Source organism: Oncorhynchus kisutch, linkage group LG15, assembly GCF_002021735.2.
Source record: "Oncorhynchus kisutch isolate 150728-3 linkage group LG15, Okis_V2, whole genome shotgun sequence".
Taxonomy (NCBI): Eukaryota; Metazoa; Chordata; class Actinopteri; order Salmoniformes; family Salmonidae; genus Oncorhynchus; species Oncorhynchus kisutch.
Window position 1 is genome coordinate 72,783,758 of NC_034188.2, and position 26,103 is coordinate 72,809,860.

Below are 26,103 nucleotides of genomic sequence, written 5' to 3' on the forward strand. Positions count from 1 at the left end.
TGGCTGCATCGTCATCAGTCTCTCTACATCCTGATTATAGTCTATAGGCTCTCACTTTTGCTGGATTAGGGCAGATTGCCCAATGACTACTCTGCCAGACTTTTAGGAGACTGTTGCTTGCATTTCTGTTGTCAGTGTTTGTGATGTTGACGTATGGGGGTAATGTTAAGTGGTATGCCATTCTGGTGTGGGCAAAGGACTTTCTAATCAGCCATTTGCTCACTTGCAATCAAAGAAAGTAATACTATGAATGCACCAATAGTATTCCAATGTTTCAACACAACACTGGCCAAAGTGCTTTATGTTAATCTGATGGTATCTGACTAATGATACTGTGGTAAAGGTAATAATGGTTCCTGTGTGTTTGTTTCCCAGTGGGAGTTCCTGTGGTCTCTCATCCTCTTCTTCACCTTCTCTCTGCTCCTGGTCTGGTTCTACTTCTGGTGGGAGGCACACAATGACTACAATGAGTTCAACTGGTGAGTACTGCTGTACAGTATGTGTGTGTGCGCACTCTAGTTATGCAACTCATAGATTCTTGTCTCTCAGTATATCACCATCAGTCAGTGTTCCATTCAAATAAATGAGTTCCCCACTAAATGCTCCTCTGACGTTCCCTTTGAATCTCTGGCATTTACTTACAGTAGATTGTTTTACTTTAAAATGCTGAAATTTCTCTTCATATGTTTTTGCTTTTAACTGAAAATGCTAACTCTGTAGAGTTGTTTTTTTCCCCGCCAATTATTCACTCATTGTGGTTGGTCTAATCTGGGTGGGGATGGATTGGCTTTAGGGCGTCTATCACTGCAGATTATAGTGAGCATGATTACATAAAGCAGGAATACCCTTTGACCCCAAATCACCTCTCGGATCATTCCAGTCATGTCTCCCCCACAGTTACCATAAAACCAATCGTGCTTGGAAACAATACAGGTATTAGTTCTGTCATGAGACATTGCACATTCAATTGAAGGATATACTACCACTGAAATTATGAATTAGGTTTATTTAGTTGAGCTCTTGACCAAGTTCTCAAGGCCTTCTACATTTGATGTGCACGCTATGCCCCAGTGGTCCCTAAAACACATTTGGTGCAATATGTGCGAGCCGAGAGAGAAGCTTTGTTTCTTCTTGTAAGGTGCAATTTGCTTTGTCCCCCAAGTCATTCCCCTCGCCCTCTCATTCCACCACCTCCTTTCTCTTCCTGTCATTAGCGCTCAATGTCACCTCTGCTTCCCCCATCGTCCTTCGCTCCTTGTTTATCTCTCCCTCCCATCCCACTTTCTCCCTCTCCTTCCATACTCTATCTCTGCTCCTCTCTCCTTTTAATTTTATCACTCTCTCTACACACTCTCCAAAGGCGTCTGGCATGTTTCAGTCTAGCCTAACCGAACGAGTGTTTGCGTACTCCCTTGAAAGACCTTTACTTGAAAAACAAGAAAAAAGCTGCAATAGTACTGTTTGTCTATTTTGAGACACCATAGCCAGTACACACTTCCTCAAAATAGTCAGAACTAATCTAAAATTAATTTAGTTGTTTTTGCCAAGGAGATCTTAGTTGCACAATTTTACATCTAACTAAAATTTTTGCAGTATTTTCCAATAAAAAATTAAGAATCCCAACTGTTGACCAATCACAGACGAAGGGGCATAAACACCGGCTCTGAACTTAGGCTTGCCTCGAAAAAATGTTGTGTGCCCAAATAGCTGAAAAACCCCTAACCAAAGTCCAAAACTAACAAAAACGTCACAATGTTGTCATAATACAGTGGGGCAAAAAAGTATTTAGTCAGCCACCAATTGTGCAAGTTCTCCCACTTAAAAAGATGAGAGGCCTGTAATTTTCATCATAGGGTACACTTCAACTATGACAGACAAAATGAGAAAAAAAATCCTGAAAATCACATTGTAGGATTTTTAATGAATTTATTTGCAAATTATGGTGGAAAATAAGTATTTGGTCAATAACAAAGTTTATCTCAATACTTTGTTATATACCCTTTGTTGGCAATGACGGAGGTCAAATATTTTCTGTAAGTCTTCACAAGGTTTTCACACACTGTTGCTGGTATTTTGGCCCATTCCTCCATGCAGATCTCCTCTAGAGCATTGATGTTTTGGGGCTGTTACTGGGCAACACGGACTTTCAACTCCCTCCAAAGATTTTCTATGGGGTTGAGATCTGGAGACTGGCTAGGCCACTCCAGGACCTTGAAATGCTTCTTATGAAGCCACTCCTTCGTTGCCCGGGCGGTGTGTTTGGGATCATTGTCATGCTGAAAGACCCAGCCACGTTTCATCTTCAATGCCCTTGCTGATGGAAGGAGGTTTTCACTCAAAATCTCACGATACATGGCCCCATTCATTCTTTCCTTTACACGTCCTGGTCACTTTGCAGAAAAACTGCCCCAAAGCATGATGTTTCTACCCCCATGCTTCACAGTAGGTATGGTGTTCTTTGGATGCAACTCGGCATTCTTTGTCCTCCAAACACGACGAGTTGATCTGTAGACAATGGTGTTTGAATGTATACTGAGCATTTGGTTTTATATATAATTTTGCCTTACATAATCAGAAGGCTGCATTTTTATGAGATTTGTTTTTACCAAAAAGTTCTATTTTGGTTTCATCTGACCATATGACATTCTCCCAATCTTCTTCTGGATCATCCAAATGCTCTCTAGCAAACTTCAGACGGGCCTGGACATGTACTGGCTTAAGCAGGGGGACACGTCTGGCACTGCAGGATTTGAGTCCCTGGCGGCATAGTGTGTTACTGATGGTAGGCTTTGTTACTTTGGTCCCAGCTCTCTGCAGGTCATTCACTAGGTCCCCCCCGTGTGGTTCTGGGATTTTTGCTCACCGTTCTTGTGATCATTTTGACCCCACTGGGTGAGATCTTGCGTGGAGCCCCAGATCGAGGGAGATTATCAGTGGTCTTGTATGTCTTCCATTTCCTAATAATTGCTCCCACAGTTGATTTCTTCAAACCAAGCTGCTTATCTATTGCAGATTCAGTCTTCCCAGCCTGGTGCAGGTCTACAATTTTGTTTCTGGTGTCCTTTGACAGCTCTTTGGTCTTGGCCATAGTGGAGTTTGGAGTGTGACTGTTTGAGGTTGTGGACAGGTGTCTTTTATACTGATAAGTTCAAACAGGTGCCATTAATACAGGTAATGAGTGGAGGACAGAAGAGCCTCTTAAAGAAGAAGTTACAGGTCTGTGAGACCCAGAAATCTTGCTTGTTTGTAGGTGACCACACACTTATTTTCCACCATAATTAGCAAATAAATACATAAAAAATCCTACAATGTGATTTTCTTTTTTTTTTTCTTATTTTGTCTGTCATAGCTGAAGTGTACCTAATGATGAACATTACAAGCCTCTCATCTTTTTAAGTGGGAGAACTTGCACAATTGGTGGCTTACTAAATACTTTATTGCCCCACTGTATATGTATAAACTCTTCTGAACTGTTTTGGCTGGGAAGCCAATTCCCAATGTCTACCACTCCTATGACCCAGTATCATCAGTAAGATATCCTGTCTTTTTCTAGTGTGTGACCTGGCTTTAGTGTAGCGCTGCTGTAGTTGTAGGCGCTGTCAGGCTCTGCCAACAGAGCACAGATAAGGATTGGGATGTAATTTGCAGTTTTGATGCCCTGTGCTTCCCTCCCGCTGGCTCTGCAGCTGTGTCATCCCAGGCCCTCCGAGACCCCCTGTCACACCCCTCAGCCTGACAGCCAGCCCAGCCATGTGTGTGTGTGTCTATGTCCCCGTGTGTGTGCGTATCTCCCATGAGTTTGTGTGTGCGTGTCTCCGTGCGTGTGCGTCCCCGTATCCCACCTGAGTTTGTGTCTCCGTGTGTGTCCCCGTCTCCCCACCGCGCATGCACGTCTCCCCCTGGTGTGTGATTCCCACCCCTGTATGTATGTATGTATATGTGTGTGTGTGTGTGTGTGTGTGTGTCTCCCCCCCCCCCCCCCCCCCGTGTGTGTGTCTCCCTCCCCCCCCGTGTGTGTGTGTGTGTCTCCCTCCCCCCCGTGTGTGTGTGTGTGTCTCCCTCCCTCCCCCCCCGTGTGTGTGTGTGTCTCCCCCCGTGTGTGTGTGTCTCCCTGTCTCCCTCCCCCCCGTGTGTGCCTCCCCCCCGTGTGTGTGTCTCCCCCCCCCCCCCCGTGTGTGTGTCTCCCCCCCCCCCCCGTGTGTGTGTCTCCCTCCCCCCCCCCCGTGTGTGTGTGTCTCCCTCCCTCCCCCCCCGTGTGTGTGTCTCCCTCCCTCCCCCCCCGTGTGTGTGTGTCTCCCTCCCCCCCGTGTGTGCCTCCCCCCCGTGTGTGTGTCTCCCTCCCCCCCGTGTGTGTGTCTCCCTCCCCCCCGTGTGTGCCTCCCCCCCGTGTGTGTGTCTCCCTCCCCCCCCCCCCGTGTGTGTGTCTCCCTCCCTCCCCCCCCGAGTGTGTGTGTCTCCCCCCCCGTGTCTCTCCCCCCCCCCCGTGTGTGTGTGTGTCTCCCTCCCCCCCCCCGTGTGTGTGTGTCTCCCTCCCCCCCCCCCCGTGTGTGTGTGTGTCTCCCTCCCTCCCCCCCCGTGTGTGTGTCTCCCTCCCTCCCCCCCGTGTGTGTGTGTCTCCCTCCCCCCCGTGTGTGCCTCCCCCCCGTGTGTGTGTCTCCCTCCCCCCCCCCGTGTGTGTGTCTCCCTCCCCCCCGTGTGTGCCTCCCCCCCGTGTGTGTGTCTCCCTCCCCCCCCCCCCGAGTGTGTGTGTCTCCCCCCCCCCCCCCCGAGTGTGTGTGTGTGTCTCCCCCCCCCCCGTGTGTGTGTGTCTCCCCCCCCCCCCCGTGTGTGTGTGTCTCCCCCCCCCGTGTGTGTGTGTGTCTCCCTACCCCCCCGTGTGTCTCCCCCCCCCCCCCCCCCGTGTGTGTGTCTCCCTCCCCCCCCCCCCCCGAGTGTGTGTGTCTCCCCCCCCCCGTGTGTGTGTGTGTGTGTGTCTCCCTACCCCCCCGTGTGTCTCCCCCCCCCCCCCCCCCCCCGTGTGTGTGTCTCCCCCCCCCCCCCCCCCGTGTGTGTGTCCCCCCCGTGTGTGTGTGTCTCCCCCGTGTGTGTGTGTGTGTCCCGTGTGCGTTTGTACTGCATGATGTCTTTGTTCCTCCCCTTCCTTTCCTGTGTGTGGAGACACAGCCTTAAGATGTCCTTTTAGAACAAGGCCTCTAACTCGCAACACGTTAACATAGTTATTACATCATCTCTTTGTGCTCCAATACTCATTACAAGAAGCGACTGCAGCCATTTGCTCTGAGCAGCTCCCTCTGTTGTGTTTATTTGTCTCTGTTTGCTTTGTTTTATGGGGATAATAAAGGCTTACGATCCTGGACAAGGACACTAGAACACATTATGCCTGCCCTGGGAGTTCAGGCCTTCCGGTTTAAGCATCAGTGTCGGCTGTTAGCTCATTTATAGTCAGCCAGTTAATTTTACAAAGAGACCTTTGGTGCTTGGAGCTCGAGGTTGCCCGTTAGGCACAGATCTAGGATTGGCTTCCCTTCCCCCGAATCTAAACTTTAGCCACTAGAGGAAACTCAAAACTGACCTTAGATCAGTGTCAACAACTTCTCCTGCTAGACCACCTGGCTTGTTTCTACAATCTATCTCTCATCTCAGAGACCAGAGGAGCACAAGCTGCAGCCTGTCCTGATATCGATGAGATGCTACTATTGTGCAACTGACTTCCATCCATTTTGCTCCGTTTTACAGGTTTTTATATAACCGTTCTGGAGAGTGGATCGACGGGACTGTTCCAATCCTAGCCACTACTGCTGCCGGCTTCACTTATATTGCATTTTTAATGGTGAGTTGTCATCTCATCAAACATTCACTGTGAGATGATATTGATATGGTGTCTAGGCAATGGGAACAGCCAGGTAATGTTAGTGGTATAACCTGGCAGGGCAGAAACATGTTGCCAGGCATGTCTGTGCCAAGTCTGCACGTGACAGTTGGGATCGCCCAGGCAGCTGTTGACCTTTTTTGAAAACGGTGGCTGTGGATTTCCACGTGATGTGATTTATTTATCTGTTTCTATTCCTTTAGATTTTAGCACTTTGCCACATAGCAGTGGGACAACAGCTGAACTTGCACTGGCTGCACAAGGTAATGCTCAAATGTGCGATTTGTGGTGTGTTTGTTTATGTACAGTGCCTTGGGAAAGTACCCTTTTTCTAAAATTTGTTGTTACAGCCTTATTGTAAAAAAAGATTTAAAAAAATAATAATCCTCAGCAATCTACACACAATACCCCATAATGACGAAACGAAAACTGATTAAAAAAAGAATAAAAAAAATACCTTATTTACATAAGTATTCAGACTCTTTGCTATGAGACTCAAAATTGAGCTCCGGTGCATCCTGTTTTCATTGATCATCCTTGAGATGTTTCTATAACTTGATTGGAGTCCACCTGTGGTAAATTAAATTAATTGGGCATGATTTGTCTTGTCTGTATAAGGTCCCACCGTTGACTGCATGTCAGAGCAAAAACCAAGCCACGAGGTTGAAGAAATTGTCTGTAGAGCTCAGAGACAGGATTGCGTCGAGGCACAGATCTGGAAGTGTACCACTGCATTTCTGCAGTATTGAAGGTACACAAGAACACTGTGCCCTCCATCATTCTTAAATGGTAGAAGTTTGGAACCACCAAGACTCTTCCTAGAGCTGGCCGCCCGGCCAAACTGAGCAATCAGGGGAGAAGGACTTTGGTCTGGGAGGTGACCAAGAACCCAGTGGTCACTCTGACAGAGCTCTAGAGTTCCTCTGTGGAAATGGGAGCACCTTCCAGAAGGTCAACCAACTCTACAGCACCCCACAAATCAGGCCTTTATGGCAGAGTGACCAGACAGCAGCCACTCCTCAGTAAAGGCACAGAACAGCCCGCTTGTTTGCCAATAGCCATCTAAAGGACTCTCAGACCATGAAACAAGATTCTCTGATGAAACCAAGATTGAACTTTTTAGCCTAAATGCCAAGCATCATGTCTGGAAGAAACCTGGCACAATCCCTATGGTGAGACATGGTGTTGGCAGCATCATGCTGTGTCAATGTTTTTCAGTGGCAGGGACTGGGAGACTAGTCAGGGTCAAGGCAAAGATGAACTGAGAAAAGTATAGAGATCCTTGATGAAAACCTGCTCAGGTCCTCACCTTCCATCGGGACCAAGACCCTACGCACACAGCCAAGATAACGCAGGAGTGTATTCGTGACAAGTCTCTGAATGTCCTTGAGTGGCCCAGCCAGAACCCAGACATTAACCTTATATCTTTGGAGACCTGAAAATAGCTGTGCAGCAATGCTCCCCATCCAACCTGACAGAGCCTGAGAGTATCTGCAGAGAAGAATGTGAGAAACTCCCCAAATACAGGTGTGCCAAGCTTGTAGCATCATACCCAGAAGACTCAAGGTTGTAAAGGTGCTTCAACAGTGTACAGAGTAAAGTGTCTGAATACATACACTACCGTTTAAAGGTTTGGGGTCACTCAGAAATGTCGTTGTTTTGAAAAAAAACATTTTTTTTGTCCATTAAAATAACATCAAATTTATCAGAAATAGTGTAGACATTGTTGATGTTGTAAATTACGATTGTAGCTGGAAATGGCTGATTTTAATGGAATATCTACGTAGGTGTACAGAGGCCCATTATCAGCAACCATCACTCCTGTGTTCCAATGGCACGTTGTTAGCTAATCCAAGTTCATCATTTTAAAAGGCTGATTGATCATTCGAAAACCCTTTTGCAATTACAGTGGGGAGAACAAGTATTTGACACACTGCCGATTTTGCAGGTTTTCCTACTTACAAAGCATGTAGAGGTCTGTCATTTTTATCATAGGTACACTTCAACTGTGAGAGACGGAATCTAAAACAAAAATCCAGAAAATCACATTCTATGATTTTTTAAAAAGTAATTAATTAGCATTTTATTGCATGACATAAGTATTTGGTACAGAAACCTTTGTTTGCAACTACAGAGATCATATGTTTCCTGTAGTTCTTGACCAGGTTTGCACACACTGCAGCAGGGATGTTGGACCACTCCTCCATACAGACCTTCTCCAGATCCTTCAGGTTTCGGGGCTGTCGCTGTGCAATACGGACTTTCAGCTCCCTCCAAAGATTTTCTATTGGGTTCAGGTCTGGAGACTGGCTAGGCCACTCCAGGACCTTGAGATGCTTCTTACGGAGCCACTCCATAGTTGCCCTGGCTGTGTGTTTCGGGTCGTTGTCATGCTGGAAGACCCAGCCACGACCCATCTTCAATGCTCTTACTGAGGGAAGGAGGTTGTTGGCTAAGATCTCGCGATACATGGCCCCATCCATCCTCCCCTCAATACGGTGCAGTCGTCCTGTCCCCTTTGCAGAAAAGCATCCCCAAAGAGTGATGTTTCCACCTCCATGCTTCACGGTTGGGATGGTGTTCTTGGGGTTGTACTCATCCTTCTTCTTCCTCCAAACACGGCAAGTGGAGTTTAGACCAAAAAGCTATTTTTGTCTCATCAGACCACATGACCTTCTCCCATTCCTCCTCTGGATCATTCAGATGGTCATTGGCAAACTTCAGATGGGCCTGAACATGCACTGGCTTGAGCAGGGGGACCTTCCGTGCGCTGCAGGATTTTAGTCCATGATGGCGTAGTGTGTTACTAATGGTTTTCTTTGAGACTGTGGTCCCAGCTCTCTTCAGGTCATTGACCAGGTCCTGCCATGTAGTTCTGGGCTGATCCCTCACCTTCCTCATGATCATTGATGCCCCACGAGGTGAGATCTTGCATGGAGCCCCAGACCGAGGGTGATTGACCGTCATCTTTAACTTCTTCCATTTTCTAATAATTGCTTCAACAGTTGTTGCCTTCTCATCAAGCTGCTTGCCTATTGTCCTGTAGCCCATCCCAGTCTTGTGCATGTCTACAATTTTAGCCCTGATGTCCTTACACAGCTCTCTGGTCTTGGCCATTGTGCAGAGGTTGGAGTCTGTTTTGATTGTGTGGACAGGTGTCTTTTATACCGGTAATGAGTTCAAACAGGTGCAGTTAATACAGGTAATGAGTGGAGAACAGGAGGGCTTCTTAAAGAAAAACTAACAGGTCTGTGAGAGCCAGAATTCTTACTGGTTGGTAGGTGATCAAATACTTATGTCATGCAATAAAATGCTAATTAATTAATTAAATGCCCTTCTTTAGACTAGTTGAGTATCTGGAGCATCAGCATTGGTGGGTTTGATTACAGGCTCAAAATGGCCAGAAACAAAAAAAAATCTTCTGAAACTCGTCAGTCTATTCTTGTTTTGAGAAAGGAAGCCTATTCCATGCGAGAAATTGACAAACTGAAGATCTCCTCAGTGCTGTGTACTACTCTGGTCACAGAACATAGCAAACTGGGTCTAACCAGAATAGAGGAGTGGGAGGCCCTAGTGCACAACTGAGCAAGAGGACAAGTACATTAGTGTGTCTAGTTTGAGAAACAAACACCCCACCAGTTCTCAACTGGCAACTTCATGACATAGTACCTGCAAAACACCAGTCTCAACGTCAACAGTGAAGAGGCAACTCTAGGATGCTGACCTTCTAGACAGAGTTGCAAAGGAAAATCCAAATCTCAGACTGGCCAAGAAAAGATTAAGATGGGCAAAAGAACAAGGCAAGCATCCCGGAGTCACCTTTTTAAAATAATAAACTTGGATTAGTTAACCACCATGTGCCATTGGAACACAAGAGTGATGGTTGCTGATTATGTGCCTCTGTATGCCTATGTAGATATTCAATTAAAAATCTGCCGTTTCCAGCTACAATAGTAATTTACAACATTAAGAATGTCTACACTGTATTTCTGATCAATTTGATGTTATTTTAATGGACACAATGTGTTTTTCTTTCTAAAACAAGAACATTTCCAAGTGACTAAACTTTTGAACGGTAGTGTATGTAAATGTGATTTTCTGTTTTTTTATATTGTATTAACAAACATTTTTAAACCTGTTTTTGCATTGTCATTATTGGGTATTGTGTGTAGATTGATGGGGGGAAAAAAACATGAAGGCTGTAACCTAGAAATGTGGAAAAAGTAAAGAGGTCTGAATACTTTCCAAAGGCACTATACGTGGCGCGTATACTGTGTGTGTCTTCAAGTGGCCAACTGAACTCTGCCTGAACCCCACATTTGAGTTCATGTTTTCCTGCTGGTTGTGAAAGACGTGACATCATGCCCCAGGGTGCTGTTATCTGGCCAAACACACTACAGAGGGTTGGAATGGTTAGCCTGGGGGAGCTGTGTGTGTCTGTCTGTGTGTGTGTGTGTGTGCGTGCGATGGTCTGTAAACACTCTGTTTGCCCCCATAGATAGGTGTCAGTACTGCCCTGCTGACCACTGCCATCGGATTCATATCTGTCAATCAAACATGGGGGGAGGAGTGGGCAGTCCTCCCTATATCACTCCAGGTCAGTTCAACAAACCCGTCCCCATTTAGGGCTGTGCATCAAACTGTATTATACAGGACACTTTCCTGATATGTTAATGACTATATTGAGCTACATACAAAGGCAAAATTATTTCAATATAGAAATGCATCTAACAGATGTGTTAAGACTGATTCAAGGGGTTAATTTACTTATTTTTGTTGAATTCTTCATGCAGTAGCCTACCATTACCACTGAATTATTTAGTTTATGTCGTACCATTTAACAACTGTGAATGACTGTCGCAATGGCACACCTTTAACACTGAATGATGTCAGGCCACAGGTCCCTTCCTACACCTAGGAGCCCTGGTGGCTGTCACCGCTCTGGCCTGGCTGGTGGCTGGGCAGGTCGCCCGCTCAGAGAAAACAAGTAAGACCTGACCCGGACTCTGTTACTGACCATTTTAGTGTTGCATGCTATACAGATTTTTTTTTTTACTAGAACATGAACATTTTCCCGGTACTAGCATTTGTTACTTTTGGTTCTTCTCTCAAATGTGTCTCACACCATCTAAGGATTGAGAGGATCGAGTCTGTCTAGTAATTTGTTTGAATCTTCTCAAAGGGGCAGTAATAAGCTAGCGAGCTGACACCGCGCAAGCCACTATTTAAGAAGCAAGTGAGAGGAGAGAGAAAATGCCGACAGCATGGCTTCTGCAAAAGAAAAACAGCATACCTCCACGCCCGCAGCTCGTTGACAAAACTGGCTGCAGGGGTGAACTATGGGAATACTTAGCTTGCAGAGCAGATGTGGGCAAACAACTAAGAAAAAGGTGTTACAAAGCAGTAGAGTGCAAGGGAGGTTTAGTTCCAGAACAACATAAAAAATAAGCAATTTTACACAGGACATTTGCATTGTAACTTTGTCGTTATTCTACTAAAGTTGTATTATTTTTCAGTGACAATGACATGAACATATTGTAGTGATCCTGGTTTATAAGCACAGATATCGACTCTGCAACTCGAGCATGCTTTTGTGGCACAGTAGATGGCTGGCCGGGCTTCGGGCCATAAGGTTGAGGGTTCATTACATTGGTTTCGTTACATTGGTGTCGGAAGTGAACGGACCTCGCGTCCACGACAGTGTGTGTGTTGGCCGGTGAACATTTTCCTGTAAGACTGAGTCCTGTGAGGTCTAGCGTGAGGACGTGCTCTTTGAAAGGAAGGACTTGTGTAGCGACCCTGGTTTATAAGCGAGGATATCCACTGCCACTGGCGGATGCTTTTGTGGCCCAGTTGATGGCGTGCTGGGCTTCAGCCAGAAGGTTGTTCGAGCCATTCATTAAAATATACCAATGTTCCCCTGGGACTGCTGTGCAGAAGATCTATCAGCTGGAGAGAAGGACAAGATTGAACTTCTAGAGTTTTCCCTGTTAGATAACACTATCAACTTTTCCCTTTACTGTGGCAATTGTGATTGAATCAACGCAATATTAGTCACTTTCAATTTTGTTGAAAGCAGAACGCATAGGAGTAGGATTCTATTGCGTTGACATGCATGACTCAGCTCTTACTCTACCCAGATCGGTGCGGCATAACAAATCAGAGCTGCAGTAGGCCTATATGCAAATACACCATTGCTATATATGGATCTGTGCCATTTACTTTGAACTGGATTGTGTTTACATGAGTAGATGCGCTTGTTTTGAGATCAACGCAAGAGCTGCATGCAGCTACGTGTGCACATTTAGTTCTTGTCCTTTGCTAGTTAGTGAGTTATTAGCCCAGTTATAGATCATTTGTAGTCTTCAATAGGAGAGTAATAGCTTCTTACAAGAGCATAAAACGTGTAGATTTTTAGACATCTTTGAAAAGCGAGTCAGGTAAAGAGATCTTTTTTGTCTTAAAGAGGCAGTGTTGTATTTTGAGACAGGCTTGATAAGGTAAGTAGTCAATAGGAAGAGGGAAGCATAATTTGTATGATTGTCTATAATAATAGTATGGGAATAATAATGCATTTTATTTTGTAAAATGGTTTCTTGCCTCAAACAACAAACATTTTCAGTCACCTCCTTGTCTGAAGGATAAATGGATAAACAGGTTAATGTCGAGCCCTGCATGTTTTTTTCAAAAGTCTCATGGAACGTAGGCCTAATTGAACACCACACACTGGCTGCTACAGTAGGCTGAATGATAGAACAGCTATTTCCATGTAAAAATTGGCAAGGGTCCTCAGATCCTCAAAATGTTATACAGCTGCACCATCGAGAGCATCCTGGTTGCAACACCACCTGGTATGGCAACTGCTCGGCCTCAGACCGCAAGGTGCTACAGAGGGTATTGCGTACGGCCCAGTACATCACTGGGGCCAAGCTTCCTGTTTTTTACGCAGCTGCTACCTGATGTTTATCATCTATGCATAGTCACTTTACCCCTACCTATCTTGACTAACCTGTACCCCCGCACATTAATTCAGTACCTGTACCCCCTGTATATAGCCTTGTTATTTTATTGTTGCTAGTTTATATTTAAATTTGGTTTATTTTGTAAATATTTTTCTTGACTCTTATTTTTCTTAAATGCATTGTTGGTTAAGAGCTTGTAAGTAAGCATTTCACCGTAAGGTCTACTACACCTGTTGTATTCAGCTCATGACAAATAAAATTTAATTTGAAATGTTATGGAATGCAATTTATTCATTGTTTTTGATGGTAGGCCTACGTTACAATAAAATAGCCACAGTAGCCTACTTGGCCACTGTTAGCTTCAGTGTTCACAGTAAACTCGTGCTCGAAGTTGCACAGAACTTTCACAATGTTCAAGTTTGCACTCAGCAGACCTGAAATTTGCTCAGTGACAAAAATAATTAACACTCATAACTTGACCACAATATATTTAAACTAATTCACGTTTGTCTGGGCTTGCTAGCAGTAGCCACTAGCCAGCCAGCAGCCCATTGTACCATGGAAAGTGAAATGCACTTTGGGAATCGTAGTATACTGTGTAAATTCCATTGTACTTCTATGGCGTGTAGACCTTTGCAATATAGAAGCTTCAGAAATGATCTTTAAAGGTTTTTTTGGGGGTGTTTTGGAACTAAACTATAAACTAGGGTAGCCTAGTGGTTAGAGCGTTGGACTAGTAACCGGAAGGTTGCAAGTTCAAACCCCCGAGCTGACAAGGTACAAATCTGTCGTTCTGCCCCTGAACAGGCAGTTAACCCACTGTTCCTAGGCCGTCATTGAAAATAAGAATTTGTTCTTAACTGACTTGCCTGGTTAAATAAAGGTATAAAAAAAATGTATATATTTTAATTTTTTGTTATATTATATTATTTAGCTGTTATGAATTTTAGGTCTAATGAATGTAATTTGACCCAGTATTATGGCCATAGATTATACAATTAACCCTTTAAAAAATATATATATATTTTACCAGGTAAGTTGACTGAGAACACATTCTAATTTACAGCAACGACCTGGGGGAATAGTTACAGGGGAGAGGAGGGGGATGAATGAGCCAATTGTAAGTTGGGGGTGATTAGGTGACCATGATGGTATGAAGGACAGCTTGGGAATTTAGCCAGGACACCGGGGTTAACACCCCTACTCTTACAATAAGTGCCATGGGATCTTTAATGACCTCAGAGAGTCAGGACACCCGTTTTAATGTCCCATCCGAAAGACTGCACCCTACACAGGGCAGTGTCCCCAATCACTGCACTGGGGTATTGGGATATATTTTTTTGACCAGAGGAAAGAGTGCCTCCTACTGGCCCTCCAACACCACTTCCAGCAGCATCTGGTCTCCCATCCAGGGACTGACCAGGACCAACCCTGTCTGCTCTTGGTGTCCGATATAGTTAGGCATCAGGAACATTTAAGTTATTCTTGTGTTATTTAATATAGTGTTTTATTTTATCAATAAATTTAATATAGAATAGAAGATATTGTATTTGTTATTTTAGTTCTACCAGTTATCAACCTATTCAATGTTAAACATAAATAAAGCCCAGTGGTTATTCTGACTTTAGCTAATACGCATAATATTCTTTTTGTTGCCATGGTATCGTTTTGGTATTGAGTATTATGATACTAATAAACCTGGTTATCGTGACAACACTAGACCATGTTACTGACTCCCACCTCACTGATCAAAGCTCAGCTACTACTGTCAGATGACTTAACAGCCTCATAGAGCTGTGGGCGTTAAATGATTAACCCCATGTACACAATAGGGCAAGCCCCTGTCAGAGTGGCAGGGATACTAGGCATTCTTCTGGCATCACGTGACACCACCAGTCCACAGGTCATTGTTAGGCCCCTGAGGTCTGTTGACACGGCCAGTTAGCCATCAAGTACTGGGGTATTTCTACCTTCCTTTAAATCTGTCAGACTAGTACAAGGGAGGCAGAGTAGCGTTTGAGGTGCCTAGATTAAATACTGAATTGTCATTGCTGCTGTTTCTGGAGGCAAATAACTTTCATGAATATTCAGTTGTTTATAGACACTCCATTTCCATTTGTTATACTTTGTATTTGGGTAGAACAGTGGATTTCTGTGAAAGGACACTGCCTCAGCAGTTTGTTTACTCTCACAGTAACTCACATTATTAATGTGTGCTGTAATATGGCTACAATATTTAAAAAATATAATTTATTCATCCTTTTTACAGGCTAATCTTATTGAAATACAGTGTATGTCTCTTTAACATAGAATATCTGTTTAAGTGTAACAGACATTAGCCTGTGGTCCCTTGTGGCTTACAGGGGTCAATGGTGCCTGGATGTGAGGTTAGGTGTGTAGCTAGCTGGCGGACCTCTGTCTGAATGCCAGAGAGGTTCTGAGGGTGAAGGCTTTCAGCTTTGTAACAAGAGTTCTTCTGACGCAGTCAATCTGGCCTAAGCACTGACCTTGAAATGAATCCGACCTCCTGTGTGAGGGATGTACTCTAGCTACATTAATCATCACTTACCTGCAGTACAGCACACAGAGATGGATAATGAGAAAGTGTGGCTAGAGGCTGGCTGGCTTTGACACCATATATACAGTACCAGTCAAAGTTTGCACACACCTACTCATTCAAGGGTTTTTCTTTATTTGTACTATTTTCTACATTATAGAATAATAGTGAAGACATAAAGACTATGAAATAACACACATGGAATCATGTAGTAACCAAAAAAGTGTTAAACAAACTGGACAGTTATCTCAATCTCTTCATTCAAAGACTCAATCATGGACACTCTTACTGACAGTTGTGGCTGCTTTGCGTGATGTATTGTTGTCTCTGCCTACAGCCACAACTGTCAGTAAGAGTGTCCATGATTGAGTCTTTGAATGAAGAGATTGAGATAACTGTCCAGTCTGTGCCCAATAATGTTTGTACCCTGTTTTGTGCTCCTACCATGTTGTTACTGCCATGTTGTCATGTTGTGTTGCTATCATGCTGTCATATGTTGCTGTCATGCTATGTTGTCTTAGGTCTTTCTTTATGTAGTGTTGTGTTCTCTCTCTTGTCGTGATGTCATATATTTTTTTTTTTAATCCCCATCCCCACAGGAGGCCTTTTTGTTCTTAACTGACTTGCCTAGTTAAATATATACAAATATACACTGCTCAAAAAGTAAAGGAACACTAAAATAACACATCCTAGATCTGAATGAATGAAATATTCTTATTAAATACTTTTTTCTTCACATAGTTGAATGTGCTGACAACAAAATCACACAAATTATCAATGGAAATCAAATTTATCAACCCATGGAGGTCTGGATTTGGAGTCACACTCAAAATTAAAGTGGAAAACCACACTACAGGCTGATCCAATGTCCTGTAATGTAATGTAATGTAATGTCCTTAAAACAAGTCAAAATGAGGCTCAGTAGTGTGTGTGTGGCCTCCACGTGCCTGTATGATCTCCCTACAACACCTGGGCATGCTCCTGATGAGGTGGCGGATGGTCTCCTGAGGGATCTCCTCCCAGACCTGGACTAAAGCATCCGTCAACTCCTGGACAGTATTTGGTGTTGGTGGATGGAGCGAGACATGATGTCCCAGATGTGCTCAATTGGATTCAGGTCTGGGGAACGGGCAGGCCAGTCCATAGCATCAATGCCTTTGTCTTGCAGGAACTGCTGACACACTCCAGCCACATGAGGTCTAGCATTGTCTTGCATTAGGAGCAACCCAGGGCCAACCGCACCAGCATATGGTCTCACAAGGGGTCTGAGGATCTCATCTCAGTACCTAATGGCTGTCAGGCTACGTCTGCGGCCCCCCAAAGAAATGCCACCCCACACCATGACTGACCCACCGCCAAATTGGTCATGTTGGAGGATGTTGCAGGCAGCAGAACGTTCTCCACGGCATCTCCAGACTGTCACGTCTGTCACGTGCTCAGTGTGAACCTGCTTTCATCTGTGAAGAGCACAGGGCACCAGTGGCGAATTTGCAATCTTGGTGTTCTCTGGCAAATGCCAAACGTCCTGCACGGTGTTGGGCTGTAAGCACAACCCCCACCTGTGGACTTCAGGCCTTCATACCACCCTCATGGAGTCTGTTTCTGACCGTTTGAGCAGACACATGCACATTTGTGGCCTGCTGGAGGTCATTTGCAGGACTCTGGCAGTGCTCCTCCTGCTCCTCCTTGTACAAAGGTGGAGGTAGCGGTCCTGCTGCTGGGTTGTTGGCCTCCTCCACGTCTCCTGATGTACTGGCCTGTCTCCTGGTAGTGCCTCCATGCTCTGGACACTACGCTGACAGACACAGCAAACCTTCTTGCCACAGCTCACATTGATGTTCCATCCTGGATGAGCTGCACTACCTGAGCCACTTGTGTGGGTTGTAGACTCCGTCTCATGCTACCACTAGAGTGAAAGCACCGCCAGCATTCAAAAGTGACCAAAACATCAGCTAGGAAGCATAGGAACTGAGAAGTGGTCTGGTCACCACCTGCAGAACCACTCCTTTTTATTGGGGGTTTCTTGCTAAATGCCTGTAATTTCTACCTGTTTATTCCATTTGCACAACAGCATGTGAAATTTATTGTCAATCAGTGTTGCTTCCTAAGTGGACAGTTTGATTTCACAGAAGTGTGATTGACTTGGAGTTACATTGTGTTGTTTAAGTGTTCCCTTTTTTTTTTTTTGAGCAGTGTATTTTATATTCAAATGGCCACCCTTTGCATTGATGACAGCTTTGCACACTCTTGGCATTCTCTCAACCAGCTTCATGTCTTAGTCACCTGGACTTCATTTCAATTGTAAAAAATTAATTTGTGGAATTTCTTTCCTTCTCAATGTGTTTAAGCCAGTCATTTGTGTTGTGACAAGGTAGGGTTGGTATACAGAAGATAGCCTTATTTGGTAAAAGATCAAGTCCAAATTTGGGCAAGAACAGCTCAAATAAGCAAAGAGAAGCGACATTACTTTACTTTAAGACATGAAGGTCAGTCAATTTCGAAAATGTCAAGAACTTTCAAAGTTTCTTCAAGTGCAGTCCCAGAAACCATCAAGCACTATAATGAAACTGTCTCTCATGAGGACTGCCACAGGAAAGGGAGACCCAGAGTTACCTCTGCTTCAGAGGATGAGTTCATTAGAATTAACAGCCTCAGCAATTGCAGCCCAAATAAATGCTTCACATGGTTCAAGTAACAGACACATCTCAGCATCAACTGTTCAGAGGAGACTGCGTGAATCAGGCCTTCATGGTTGAATTACTGCAAAGAAACCTACTAAAAGACACCAATAAGAAGAGACTTGCTTCGGCTAAGAAACACGAGCAATGGACAATAGACCGGTGGAAATCTGTCCAAATTTGAGATTTTTGGTTCCATCCTCTGTGTCTGTGAGACGTAGAGTAGGTGAACGGATGATCTCCGCATGTGTGGTTCCCACCGTGAAGCATAGAGGTGTGGGGGTGCATTGCTGGTGACACTGTCAGGGATTTATTTAGAATTCAAGGCACACTTAACCAGTATGGCTACCACAGCATTTTGCAGTGATATGCTATCATATCTGATTTGCACTTCAGGCTGTGTAAGGGCTATTTGACCAAGAAGGAGAGTGATTGAGTGCTGCATCAGATGACCTGGCCTCCACGCTCACCCGACCTCAACCCAATTGAGATGGTTTGGGATGAGTTGGACCGCAGAGTGAAGGAAAAGCAGCCACCAAGTGCTCAGCATATGTGGGAACTCCTTCAAGAGCATTTCAGGTGAAGCTGGTTGAGAGAATGCCAATAGTTTTCAAAGCTGTCATCAAGGCGGTGGCTGCTTTGAAGAATCTCAATTATAAAATGTGTTGATTTGGTTGATCGATTTTGGTTACTACATGACTCCATATGCGTAATTTCACACTTTTGATGTCTTCACTATTATTCTAAACTCAGCAAAAAAAGAAATGTCCCTTTTCAGGACCCTGTCTTTCAAAGATAATTCATAAAAATTCAAAACTTCACAGATCTTCATTGTAAAGGGTTTAAACACTGTTTCCCATGCTTGTTCAATGAACCATAAACAATTAATGAACCTGCACCTGTGGAACGATCGTTAAGACCCTAACAGCTTACAGACGGTAGGCAATTAAGGTCACAGTTATAAAAACTTAGGACACTAAAGAGGCCTTTCTGAAAAACACCAAAAGAAAGATGCCCAGGGTCCCTGAATTTTTTGAACGTGCCTTAGGCATGCAGCAAGGAGGCATGAGGACTGCAGATGAGGCCAGGGCAATAAATTGCAATATCCATACTGTGAGACACCTAAGGCAGCACTACAGGGAGACAGCTGATCATCCTCGCAGTGGCAGACCACGTGTACAACACCTGCACAGGATTGGTACATCTGAACATCACACCTGCGGGACAGATACAGGATGGCAACAACAACTCCCCGAGTTACACCAGGAAAGCACAATTCCTCCATCAGTGCTCAGACTGTCCGCAATAGGCTGAGAGAGGCTGGACTGGGCGCTTGTAAGCCTGTTATAAGGCAGGACATGAACGGCAACAATGTCGCCTATGGGCACAAACCGCTGTCACTGGACCAGACAGGACTGGCAAAAAGTGCTCTTCACTGACGAGTCGTGGTTTTGTCTCACCAGGGGTGATGATCGGATTCACGTTTATCATCGAAGGAATGAGCGTTACAACAAGGCCTGTACTCTGGAGCGGGATCGATTTGGAGTTGGAGGGTCCGTCATGGTCTGGGGTGGTGTGTCACAGAATCATCGGACTGCGCTTGTCATTGCAGGCATTCTCAATGCTGTGTTACAGGGAAGACCTCCTCCCTCATGTGGTACCCTTCCTGCAGGCTCAACCTGACATGAACCTCCAGCATGACAATGTCAACAGACATACTGCTTGTTCTGTGCGTGATTTCCTGCAAGACAGGACTGTCAGTGTTGTGTCATAGCCAGCGAAGAGCCCGGATCTCAATCACATTGAGCACGTCTGGGACCTGTTGGGCTAGGGCCGTTCCCCCTAGAAATGTCCGGGAACGTGCAGGTTCCTTGGTGGAAGAGTGGTGTAACATCTCACAGCAAGAACTAGCAAATCTGGTGCAGTCCATGAGGAGGAGATGCACTGCAGTACTTAATGCAGCTGGTGGCCAAACCAGACACTGACTGACTTTTGATTTTGACGACCCCTTTGTTCAGGGACACATTATTCCATTTCTGCTAGTCACATGTCTGTGGAACTTGTTCGGTTTGTCTCAGTTGTTGAATCTTGTTATTTTCATACAAATATTTACACATGTTAAGTTTGCTGAAAATAAACGCAGTTGCCAATGAGGATGTTTTTTAGCTGATTTTACAATGTAGAAAATAGTAAAGATAAATAAAAACCTTTTGAATGAGTAGGTGTGTCCAAACTTTTGACTGGTACTGTATGTCAACCCAAACTGGCCATGTAAAATGTTTAGAAACATTCTGTGAATGGTCTTCTTGCACATCAAGAAGCTATATTCAGGTGTGCTATTTATTTATGTCCTTGAGCATCTCCGTACAATAGACAACCGTGAGGAGCAAAAAAGTATTCCATGACATTGAGCCTTTCGGCCAAAGCTATTCTATATACTTGGGTATTCTATTCATTCTATGTTTTATTCGTCACCCTCCCCAGTGTTTCTATTCATTCTATATCTATGTTGTGTTCTACCCCCTCCCCAGTGTTTCAGGTGGTGGTTCTCCTGCTCTACCTAAGTGTTCTACTGGGCCTCTACATGGCCCCCCTTTCCATCACCTCCCCCTGCATCATGGACCACGCCAACCTCACACCACGCCCTGACGTCATTGGACACCAGGGCGCACCCATGGTGAGTCAGCTGAACCTGCTGCCCAATCCGAGGGCATGTAATGGGAGGCACCTCATACGTTTTGCTTCTAGATTATACAATAACAGACCCACAGAGATGTAACCTTCATTGAGGGCACAAGAGAAATCATGCTGGCCAACAGTTTATTTTTCCACCCACTCACTTCCTTCAAACTATCTAGGGCTATTCTAGTGTATTAATGACCCTCTGGACCTAAGCTGAAAATAGCCCAGGAATAGATGGCAAACAGACTTCTAGGCTTTCTGTAAGCACTATCTGGAAGATATAGGCTACTGTATGTGAGAGCACTTAACCTATCAGCTCAACCTATAGAATAAATATTTCATGTGAGTCCATGTCTAGGATTTCTTCACTTGTTTTCTTAATTCATATAATGTTATACTGCATTTCTCTCCAGGCAGATATAGATATACAGTGCATTCGGAATGCATCAGACCACTTCCCTTTTTCCACATTTTATTACGTTACAGCCTTATTCTAAAATGGATTTAAAAATAAATGTTTCCTCATCAATCTACACAAAACACCCCATAATGACAAAGTGAAGACAGGTTTTTAGACATTTTTGCAAATGTATTAAAAATACAAAACAAACACCTTATTTACATAAGTAGTCAGACCCTTGGCTTATGAGACTTGAAATTGTGCTCCGGTGCATCCTGTTTCCATTGATCATCCTTGATGTTTCTACAACTTGATTGGAGTCCACCTGTGGTAAATTCAATTGATTGGACATGATTTGGAAAGGCACACACACCTGTCTATATTTTGTCCCACAGTTGACAGTGCATGTCAGAGCAAAAACCAAGCCATGAGATCGAAGGAATTGTCCGTAGAGCTCTGAGACAGGATTGTGTCAAGGCACAGATCTAAAAGGGTACCCAAAAACATCTGCATCATTGAAGGTCCCCAAGAACACAGTGGCCTCCATTATTCTTAAATGGAAGCAGTTTAGAACCACCAAGACTCTTCCTAGAGCTGGCCGCCCAGCCAAACTAAGCAATCGGGAGAAGGGCCTTTTTCAGGGAGATGACCAAGAAACTGATGGTCACTCTGACAGAGCTCTAGAGTTCTTTTGTGGAGATGGGAGATCTTTCCAAAAGGACAACCATCTCTGCAGCACTCCGCCAATCAGGCCTTTATGTAGAGTGACCAGACGGAAGCCACTCCTCAGTAAAGGCACATGCCAGCCCACTTGGATTTTGCCAAAAGTCACCTAAAGGACTCTCAGACCATGAGAAACAAGATTCTCTGAAGAAACCAAGATTAAACTATTTGGCCTGAATGCCAAGCTGGAAGTCTGGAAGAAACCTGGCACCAGGTGGCAGCATCATGCTGTGGGGATGTTTTTCAGCTGCAGGGACTGGGAGACTAGTTCGGATTGAGGGAAAGATGAATGGAGCAAAGTACAGAGAGATCCTTGATGAAACCTGCTCCAGAGTGCTCAGGACCTCAGACTGGGGTGACTGTTCACCTTCCAATAGGACAATGACCCTAAGCACACAGCCAAGACAACGCAGGAGTGGCTTCCATACAAGTCTCTGAATGTCCTTGAGTGGCCCAGTCAGAGGTCAGACTTGAACCCAATCAAACATGTCTGAAGAGACCTGAACATACCTGTGCAGCGACGCTCCCCATCCAACTTGACAGAGCTTGAGAGGATCTGCAGAGAAGAATGGGAGAAATTCCCCAAATACAGGTGTGCAAAGCTTGTAGCGTCATACCCAAGAAGACTCTAGGCTGTAATTGCTGCCAAAGGTGCTTCAACAAAGTACTGAGTAAATGGTCTGAATATTTATATAAATGTGATATTTCAGTTTTTTTGTTGTTACAAATTTCTAAACTGTTTTCCTGTGTGTGTGTAGTAGATTGAAGAAAACAAAACTTAATCCATTTTAGAATATGGCTGTAACGTAACAAATTTCTTTCCAAATGCACTGTATGCGAATAAACAGTGCAGGTATGAGCCCACGCCTGCTTTGTTTGACTTGATATGTTTGACTTGTCAGCCATACACTGTATGACTGGATATAATTAATTCCCTGTTGCCAAAGCCTCAACTCATAATGCAGTGTTTCCCAAACGTTGTTTTTTGCCCACGACCCCATGTTGATATAAGCATAATGTGAGACCCCCACCATGTAAAAAAAGTGAATTAGTCAACGGCAAGTGTTTACTTTTTGATTTGGGCTATAGCAGTCTTACAAATCAGTCTATTTTTGACAGGATTTCAATCTGAAGACAATATATAGTTTGAAGTAATGAGGATAGGTAACAACACATCTGCCACGCTGATCCTCAATACCGGAGCCCCTCATGGGTGCATGCTCAGTCCCCTCCTGTTCACCCACGACTGTGTGGCAGGTATGACTCCAACACCATCATTTAAGTTGGCAGGCGAGACAAGTGGTAGTCCTGATCATCGACAACGATGAGACCGCCTATAGGGAGGAGGTCAGAGGCCTGGCCTGGTGGTGCCAGAATAACAACCTATCCCTCAATGTAACCAAGACTAAGGCGATGATTGTGAACTACAGGAAAAGGAGGACCGAACACTCCCGCAATTCTCATCGACGGGGCTGTAGTGGAGCAGGTAGAGGGCTTCAAGTCCCTTGGTGTCCACATCACCAACACACTTGAATGGTCCAAACATATAAAGACAGTCCTAAAGAGGGCACGACAAAGCCTATTCCCCCTCAGGAAACTAAAAAGATTTGGCATGGGTCCTCAGATCCTCAAAAGGTTCTACAGCTGCAACATCGAGAGCATCCTGACTGGTTGCATCACTGCCTGGTACGGCAACTGCTCGGCCTCTGACCGCAAGGCACAACAGATGGTAGTGCGTACGGCCCAGTACATCACTGGGGCTAAGCTGCCTGCCATCCAGGACCTCTACTCCAGACGGTGTCAGAAGAAGGCCCTAAAAATTGTCAAAGACCCCACCCACCCCAGTCATAGACTGTTCTCTCTACTACCGCATGGCATGTGGTACTGGAGTGCCAAGTCTAGGACCAAAAGGCTTCTCAACAGCTTTTACCCCCAAGCCATAAGACTCTTGAACAGGTAATCAAATGGCTACCCAGACTATTTGCATTGTGCCCGCACCTCAACCCTTGTTTTTACGCTGCTGCTACTCTGTTTATCATAAACTCAGCAAAAAAAGAAACGTCCTCTCACTGTCAACTGTGTTTATTTTCAGCAAACTTAACATGTGTAAATATTTGTAGGAACATAACATGATTCAACAACTGAGACATAAACTGAACAAGTTCCACTGGCATGTAACTAACAGAAATGGAATAATATGTCCCTGAACAAAGGGGGGGTCAAAATCAGTAACAGTCAGTATCTAGTGTGGCCACCATCTGCATTAAGTTCTGCAGTGCATCCCCTCCTCATGGACTGCACCAGATTTGCCAGTTCTTGCTGTGAGATGTTACCCCACTCTTCCACCAAGGCACCTGCAAGTTCCCATACATTTCTGGGGGGAATGGCCCTAGCCCTCACCCTCCGATCCAACAGGTCCCAGACGTGCTCAATGGGATTGAGATCCAGGCTCTTCGCTGGCCATGACAGAACACTGACAGTCCTGTCTTGCAGGAAATCACGCACAGAACGAGCAGTATGGCTGGTGGCATTGTCATGCTGGAGGGTCACGTCAGGATGAGCCTGCAGGAAGGGTACCACATGAGGGAGGGGGAGGTCTTCCCTGTAACGCACAGCATTGAGATTGCCTGTAATGACGACAAGCACAGTCCGATGATGCTGTGACTCACTGCCCCAGACCATGACAGACCCTCTACCTCCAAATCGATCCCACTCCATAGTACAGGCCCCGGTGTAATGCTTATTCCTTTGAAGATAAACATGAATCCGACCATACCCCTGGTGAGAAAAAAAAACGTGACTTGTCAGTGAAGAGCACTTTTTGCCAGTCCTGTCTGATCCAACGACAGTGTTTTTGTGCCCATAGGCGACGTTGTTGCCGGTGATGTCTGGTGAGGACCTGCCTTTACAACAAGCCCTCCGTCCAGCCTCTCAGCCTATTACGGACAGTCTGATGAGCTGGTACCCTGGGCATCTTTCTTTTTGGTGTTTTTGAGAGTCCGTAGAAAGGCCTCTTTAGTGTCCTAAGTTTTCATAACTGTGACCTTAATTGCCTACTGTCTGTAAGCTGTTAGTGTCTTAATGAACATGAACCTGTGAAACTGTCACTAATTGTTTATGGTTCATTGAACAAGCAAGGAAACGGTGTTTAAATCCTTTACATTGAAGATCTGTGAAGTTATTTGGACTTTTACAAATGATCTTGGAAAGACAGAGTCCTGAAAAAGGGACGTTTATTTTTTTGCTTAGTTTATATGCGTAGTCACTAACTATACATTCATGTACATACTACCTCAATTAGCCAGACTAACCAGTGCCTCTATATAGCCTCGCTACTGTTATCTTTCACTGTCTTTTTACTGTTGTATTTTGTTATCTATTGTTCACCTAATATCTATTTTTTACTTACAATTTGCACTGTTTAGATCCTGTAAGTAAGCATTTACTGTAAGTTCTACACCTGTTGTGTTCGGTGCACGTGACAAATATATTTTGATTTGAAATGCAACAGAAAGCTATTGGGAAGTTCAAAACATCATCAGGCAATGACCTTGTGTGATCTTCTGTGTAGAAAATAACATAATGAGCTAGGTTTCCATCCAAACAGATTTTTGTGCGATTATAAAAAAAATCTGCATAAAGGAAATGTGCGCATTTTCTTTGAAACAGACTTGTTGCTGATAAAAATGATTGCGTCATGTGCACACAAGGTCATTTTTTTGCTTCTGTTTTGATGTACCGAATAAAAATGGTATGTTCAATGTGTTTCCATCGCATTTTCAACTCTACCGATAGTTTTGTCACAAACTGTTGTGTTAAATAGTATATGTGCTACTCTGGTCTTGGCACATGTGCTCTAGCCAACTGCTTGCAGATACAGTGCACAAATCAATATTTGCGCATGAAGGTGTTTCCACAGAATACATTTTACGGACACAAAAAGATCCCACCATGTTGAACGGACAAAAGTACCTGTTAACGTTCATAATATTGTACCGAAACATCCTGTTTCCATCACAGCTGTCGTGATTTCTTTTTTTATACAGTGCTTTACTTGCATAAAAACTGTGGATGGAAACGTGGTTACAGATGTTATTTTTACCCCCAGTCTAATTTAGTGTGTGGTCTTGTCCTCTCGGTTCTAACAGCTTGTGGGCATACAGTGAGGGAAAAAGTATTTGATCCCCTGCTGATTTTGTACGTTTGCCCACTGACAAAGAAATGATCAGTCT

The 26,103-nt window shown here is 44.5% G+C and overlaps 1 protein-coding gene across 2 annotated transcripts in view; it reads left to right on the forward strand.

Annotated features, from left to right (window-relative positions):
• Positions 1–26,103, forward strand: part of LOC109905839 (glycerophosphodiester phosphodiesterase domain-containing protein 5-like) — a 78,822-nt gene that overhangs the window by 41,308 nt on the left and 11,411 nt on the right. For both annotated transcript variants that reach the window (XM_031791059.1, XM_031791060.1), the window contains exons 3-8: positions 376–479; positions 5,737–5,830; positions 6,073–6,132; positions 10,368–10,466; positions 10,763–10,856; positions 20,598–20,743. In XM_031791059.1, the coding sequence (XP_031646919.1) occupies positions 376–479; positions 5,737–5,830; positions 6,073–6,132; positions 10,368–10,466; positions 10,763–10,856; positions 20,598–20,743 (597 nt within the window). The remainder of the gene's footprint in view (positions 1–375; positions 480–5,736; positions 5,831–6,072; positions 6,133–10,367; positions 10,467–10,762; positions 10,857–20,597; positions 20,744–26,103) is intronic.